Source organism: Penaeus chinensis, chromosome 13 (genome assembly GCF_019202785.1).
Source record: "Penaeus chinensis breed Huanghai No. 1 chromosome 13, ASM1920278v2, whole genome shotgun sequence".
Lineage (NCBI taxonomy): Eukaryota > Metazoa > Arthropoda > Malacostraca > Decapoda > Penaeidae > Penaeus > Penaeus chinensis.
The window spans coordinates 188,655-196,154 of NC_061831.1; the positions used below are offsets into that span (position 1 = coordinate 188,655).

A 7,500-nucleotide genomic window follows, 5' to 3' on the forward strand; every position below is an offset into this window, starting at 1 on the left:
TACCCCCCACCTACTTGCTTAGGTGTATCTTGGTGGGAGAGGGAGTAGTTTAGCTGAGATGCCAATTATAACCCCCTCCAGCAGGATTAGCCCTGCCTAGTGTGGGCAGCAATGCTGAGCAGCAATGCATGGACCTGCTCACTACACCAGGGTATACTCCCGTGAGCATGGGCTTGAGTATCAGAAGTGCATATATGTGTGATTATTTGGCACTTGACTGAGGTGCCATCGCTTGAATTGTTTTTTTAATGCATAGTTTACCTGGCGGATCTTCTGTCGAGTGGCTGATTATACTAGTCGCTTTATGGTAACCATGTTTAAACCTCCATGATTTTGTGATGTACTTACATACTGACGGTTTGGCTATTCCATAGTGAATTTACTTGAGGGAAAACTATAATCCCCGTGCGATTTGGCACTGTGGATATGGGGACAGGTGCTTGTCATTTTCTAAAGATTTCGTAATTCGGTATTCTTTTTCTGGTGGGGGGAAGGGGCGGTGAATATTATCTTCTTTTTTTTAACGCTATTTATATCTGCTGTGGCACACTCGATGAGTACTGGGACCTTATGAACCTAGTATTCCTAGTTAGCACTTTCTGTAATTCCTTTTAGTTTAAAGGGTCTACATATGTTTGGTTCGATATCAAATTTTATAGACTTATGAGACGTTTGGATGAATTATTATTTCTATTTTAATTGGAATGTAAGCCCTATATATTCACGAATCTTTTTCTCTCATGTAGCACTATCACAGATCACTTCTCACTCGTAATTTCCAGTACTTATTATCACTGACCTAACCACGACACCTCTTTTACTCATTGCCAGATACTCCCATATCACACACACACACACACACACACACACACACACACACACACACACACACACACATATATGTGTTATTTTTTAAAACTACAATGCAGTAGTCGCTCACCACTATCGTATCTACTGTAGACTCACCCAATATCTGCACGTGTGTGTACTCATGTACGCGCGCGCGTATGTGTGTGTATGAATACACACATGGACGCACATGCACATACGCACGGATTTGCATATATTGTTCGAGTCTAACATAGATACGATAGTGGTACCCGTCTGTTGCTTTGTACTTCAGTCAGTGTATGGTCAAAGGCTATGGGAATCCACTCTATACAAACTCATCCCGATATATATATATATATATATATATATATATATATATATATATATATATATACATATACATATACATATATAAGCACTTCGGTGCCAGATGCATCGCTCTAAGCCTGAATTCTCTGCCACAGCCTCTCGCTTACGGCTCGCCAGGGAGGTTTTGGACTGCAGCAAATGGACGTGAGAAACACCATCCTGGGCGACCGCTGCCCCTCCGTCCCGAACTGTAACCTCAGAAACAAGTACCGCACAGCCGACGGATCCTGCAACAATCCACGCCAACCCACGTGGGGCCAGAGCAACACTCCAGTGCAGAGAATTCTGCCAGCACGCTATGACGATGGTAAGAATACTGGTATACCTTAGTGTGTGTGTGTGTGTGTGTGTGTGTGTGTGTGTGTGTGTGTGATTGCCACGATGGTCCAGTGGTTAGAGCACTGACTCCGACCTTCGTGGTCCCGAGTTCAATTCCCCGTTGCGGCGGATGTAAAAATGCCTGCGCTCTGGCTGTTGGCTCGAGCCCGAGAAAATTACATATCGCCTTATCGCCTTGAGATGTCAAACGCAGGTGTCGTAGGGGAAGTCACCGCCGTGGCACAGGCGTTAGCACGCATAACCGCGGTTGATTAGGTAGAATATCCAATCAGGCAAGGGTGACACTGCCATATAACCTCTCAATAACGAATTGAGAGAGGCCTATGTTCTGGAGTGGAATGAATGGCTCTTAAAAAAAAAAAAAATATATATATATATATATATATATATATATATATATATGTATGTATATATATATGTACATATATATATTATATATATAAATAAATATATATATATACATATATATATATATACATATATATATATATATATATATATATATATATATATATATATATCAAAGTGATGTTGAGAACGACCGTGGGCCCTTGTGGTGGTGAGGAGGTAGTAGAGGGGGCAGGGACTCCAGGCACCTGGTGATGTGTTGCGTCATCCCACTGGCGGTTGGGTGAAAGATTTTTTTCTTTGTTCTTCCTCTACCTGTTCTTGATATAGCTTCTCCACGCTTCTCATCTCAGGAACCGATGCCTCAGCACTGTTGGGGATGTGTTGGCGTGGTGCCGGGCGTGGTGCCGGGCGTGGTGCCGGGCGTGGTGCCGGGCGAGGGGGAGCTGGCTCGGCGGCAAGTTCGTGGGTCAGCTGGCTAGGGGCGGGTGGAGAGGGAGGGGAGGGGACATCGCGGGGGGAGAGTGAGGTGGGGTGCTCGCAGGGGTGGTGGGCACAGGCGTAGAGGTTGTATGGGGGGGGGGGGAAGGTTGTGTGAGCGTTCATGATTTTGCAGGATGGAGGTATAAGACTTTCTCACAGGGGGAGGGGATGCGAAAGGGAAGGGTTGGTAGGAGGACTGGTCGTGGGCAGGGGAGGGGAGGGAGGACGGGGTTTGGAGGGAGTGGGTGAATCTGCTGCGAATGATGCTTCCTCTCCGCATCCCTGCTTCTGAGTAGGCATCACATCTTAGCTAAGCAATTTGTTGATGGTAGACTGCTGGTCACAGAACATTCCAATCACCAAGTCGATCTTGTTTTCGATATCTTGATTGAAAATAGCTGGTTCGTTGTGTGTCTGGATGCCTTGACTTGGTTTGTGAAAAAAATCAAAAAGGGTGTGGATTTTTTTGGTGGTGACCAATCTGTTTTTGGAATGTTTGTTTATATCACTGCGAGCACTATTTTTTTTTTTTTACTGTTCAAACACTGATCAATCATTGTATGCACGATGTCCATTATCATCCTTTTAATGTCAAGTGTCGTGTTCCTTGGTTTTATACATTCCGATATGTCTAAAACGATGTTGTGAGCCTGATCAATTTCTCCAGGGCTGTTATTCTTTATATGGTTGCACAAGACCATCCATGCCCATGCTTTGTTGCGATAAAGCAAAGGATGGTGTTCAGCACTATTGTTATGTTACCTATTTGATACACTGCTTTTTTATTGTAATCACCGTTGTCAATGTCGTCACTGTTGTCACTGGATGCACTGTTTTCATTGCTATGTTTGGAAGGGTGTCAGGGTTGCTAAATAGCCCTGTACCCAGGGCAGAGGGGCCCGGCTGTAGAGAGGGTGCCCATTATCATGGGCGGGGGGGCGGGGGGGGGCAGCTTTGGCCCGCGCTGCCGTGGGCCTGTTACCTTTGGCGGAAGCCTCGTTACCCTGGGGAGGGGGTACTATACCCTGGATCAAGGGTCCCCGTTCACTTTGGGGAAAAGAGCTCGAGCTAGCTGCCCGAGGAAACACCGGGGAAGTCCCCTGGCTGGCCCCTCCAACCCGGGGAGGGTCGTCAGATTGTCTTCTGACTTTGCGGGACCATGAGATGGCATGTCTGCTGAGCTATTTGCTTGTGGCAAAGAAGAGACAAAGACACGTCTAATCGCTACGGCGGCTTGATTCCTGTGTGTGTGTGTGTGTGTGTGTGTGTGTGTGTGTGTGTGTGTGTGTGTGTGTGTGTGTGTGTGTGTGTGTGTGTGTGTGTGTGTGTGTGTGCATATCTGCTTATCTATATATTTCTCTATATATAATGTATATATATATATATATATATATATATATATATATATATGACAATGAGTAAGAGAAGTGTGGTTATTGACAATAAGTGCTAAAATATACGAGTCAGAAGTGATCTTTGATAGTGCTATATAAGAACTAAAATGAGTGGCAGAAAGGCCAACGAGGAACACTAGGCTTCTTTACTATGTTACATAAGTTCATAAGGTCCCAATGTTCATCGAGAGTGCCACAGTAGATGGAAACAGCGGTAAAAAAAAAAGTTAATAATCACCCTTCACACACAGAAAAAAACTTCCAAATTACTAAAGCATTACACAATGCCAAGCACCACCGGCCGAGGGCGCACGCCGGTTGGCTTAACATCTGTTGAGGAATGCGACATCTCTCCGAAAACTTGCCAGATACAAAATCACCTTTCTAACTCCCTCTAACCTCAAATCTCATCCTTACCCATTCCAATATCACCCTAACTCCTCTCCTCTCATACCACCCGCCTCCTTCCTTCAGCTCTTTTGATGCAAGTCTACAATTTATACACATTATAATGCATGAGCTCATTATGATGGAGTGCTTATGTGCACTCATGCAAACACTGTTCAAACGTTTGTGCACGAGTATGAGTGCGTATGCACGGAAGTGCGCACATCTATATGTGTGTGTACGTGTCGTTGCGTATGTGTGTGCAAGAGAGGCATTACATTGCCTATCTATATGCGCATATGTGGGGCATGTGTATGCAAGTATGTGTGTGTACTTGCACGTACGTAGATGGGACATGCATATATATATATATCTATCTATCTATCTATATATATATATATATATATATATATATATATATATATATATATGCATATCTGTAAGTACAGCTATATGTAATACATTTAAAGGTATGTATGTATATATGTGGGTGGACACAAATGTGTACTCACAAACGCTTGTGCGCATACACATGCGCGTGAGCATGTATGGTTATATATATATATATATATATATATATATATATATATATATATATGTGTGTGTGTGTGTGTGTGTGTGTGTGTGTGTGTGTGTGTGTATGTGTGTGTATGTGTGTGTGTGTTAAGATATGTATTAATGTGTGTGTTTTCATGTTCATGGCGGTACATATGATATGCGCATATATCTATATGCGTATCCATATGCATAGGAAAATGTGTTAAGATGTATGCGTGCATGTGCACAAAAATGAACATATGCGCAGTACTTAGGGCGTGTGCGGGTGAACAACTATGTCTGCATTAAGTGTACGTACGCATAAATGAAAACAATCTATAAAATATAATCACACATATATGCACTTCTGTCCATGCTCATGGGATATAGCGAACAGACCCGTGCGTTGCTGCTCATTAGTCCACAGTAGGCAGGGCTAACCTTGCTGGAGGGGCCTATCAGTAGCATCCCGGCTAAAATACTCCCCCTCCCACCAAGATACACCTAAGCCAGTAGGTGGGAGGTAACTCGGCTGCCTACCTCACAATCAAAAACCATGACTGCACAAACAGAGCAACGGCCCTCAATTGCCGGAAGCGAAGGAGCACCTGGTTACGGCGGCGATCAGGATCGCTCCGGAGCAGAGGGTGCTAAGAATCCCCGGTCAAGAACAGGCCGCCCTACGTTGATGAACCTTTGCACATATAATATAAGGACCTTGAGAATTGGATCCGACTTACAAGCATTACTCTCATTAAGTGGGATGTTGTAGGACTGTGTGAAGTTAGAAGACTAGGCGAAGAACAGAAAATACTAAATGATGGACACGTGCTCTATTGGAGAGGTAAACTCCAGGGTAACAAGAAGAAAGTAATGGTAGGTTTCTTAATTTATAAGCGTTTAGAAAAGAATATCGAGGATTTCTATAGCATAAGCGAAAGAGTGGCTTCAGTAACAATACACTAAACAATAGGTACAACTTAAAGTTTGTTCAGATCTATGCTCCAACCTGCATCCATAGTGATGAAGAAATAGAGAGCTTCTATGAAGATGTTCACTTAGCCAGCGAGAGAGTAAAAATCCATTTCACAATAGATTTTAATGCCAAAATTGGTAAAATGACAGGGAATCGCGGAATAGGCACTTGGAATGAACGAGGACAAATGCTAGTCGATTTTGCGGAGGCTCGATCACTTAATAACAAGAAAACATTATGGGAAAAAAGCCCAGAGTGGAAATGGACATGGAAGTTGCCATCTGAAAACAAAAAAGAAATTGACTTCATAATTTTAAATTAAATAGACGCGATATAGTAAGACACGTGGAAGCTATTAATAAAGTAAATTTTGGCAACAACTATAGAATGGTCAGAGCCCGAATTAAATTACAACTCAGAAGGGAAAGGAACAAATTCATACAAAAAACACAGCCAAATTTATCTAACTTGAAGACCAGAGCAACAAAATTTAGCCTTAACATTCGAAGCAGATATTCACTGCTCAGCGGCGAGCATCTCAACATTAACCAAATTAACAAACAGTTCAATGACATAATAAGGGAAGCTGCACTTGAAGTAAGCTCCAGCAAGCTCTCGATAAAACCAGAACAGCTTATGCAAAAATGTAGGTCATAAAACTATCGTCAAACAGGAACAAAATTGAATTAGCTGAACATACAAAGACTATAAATAAGAAGAAAAGAGATGTATGGAAATTCAATACTCAAATAATAAATGAAAGAGTAATCTTAGGTACCAGCATGAAAACAGCTAAAAGGTGACTGGGAATGTGGAGAAATCAAATGTATGCAATAAAAAAACGGAAAAGAGACATATAATAAGAATGAAATCATAATAGTGGGAGATTTTACAGAGATCTATACAACTCAAATTAACTGCCATGTATTGAAACGAACGCGGTAACTAGAGACGTACCTAACTTCACAACAGAAAAAATGAAAAGAGCGCTTAAAGGCATGAGGAGAGGGAAAACACCGGGTGAAGACAGAATTAGTATAGACTATATAATAGATGCAGAAGAAATTGCAACAGTGAAACATTTTTTTTTTTTTTTTAACAAATGCTTCCTCAACGGAAAAAAAACAACAACACGGAAACGGGAGATAGAAAGGATAAAAAAAAAATGTCGACCCTTAAGCCTCCTTTCAGTTATTTAAAAACTGTTCACAAAGGTCAACAAAGCTCGCATCTCTGAAAGTCTGGATTCTAACAAGCCTAGTGAAGAGGAAGGCTTCTGCAATGGATTCTCAACAACAGACCACATCCACACGCTTACCCAAATAATAGAAAAAAAAGAAAAAAAACGAATATAGGAAACCTCTGTATACGGCTCTCATGGATTACGAAAAGGCATTTAACTCTGTACAAATACCAGCAGTACTAGAAGCTATTCGAAGAGGAGTAGAGGAGGTATATTGTAAAATATTTGAAGATATATACGTAGATGGGACAGCAACCATGAAACTCTACACGAAAACCGATAAAATAACACTTAAAAAAGGTGTTAGAAAGGGCAATACCATCTAGCTGGAATATGTATATATATATATATATATATATATATATATATATATATATATATATATATATATATATATATATATATATAAATATATATAAACATAGACCAGTATATATATACATATATATACATACACCTGTATATATATACATATATATATATATATATATATATATATATATATATATATATATATTTACATATATATGTATATACATATATGTGTGTATATATATATATATATATATATATATATATACATATATACATAT

The 7,500-nt window shown here is 40.8% G+C and overlaps 1 protein-coding gene across 1 annotated transcript in view; it reads left to right on the forward strand.

Annotated features, from left to right (window-relative positions):
* The window catches only part of LOC125031701 (chorion peroxidase-like), a 51,572-nt gene that overhangs the window by 28,510 nt on the left and 15,562 nt on the right, over positions 1-7,500 (forward strand). Inside the window, 1 exon segment of the mRNA XM_047622604.1 lies at positions 1,296-1,507. Within this exon segment, the coding sequence (XP_047478560.1) occupies positions 1,296-1,507 (212 nt within the window).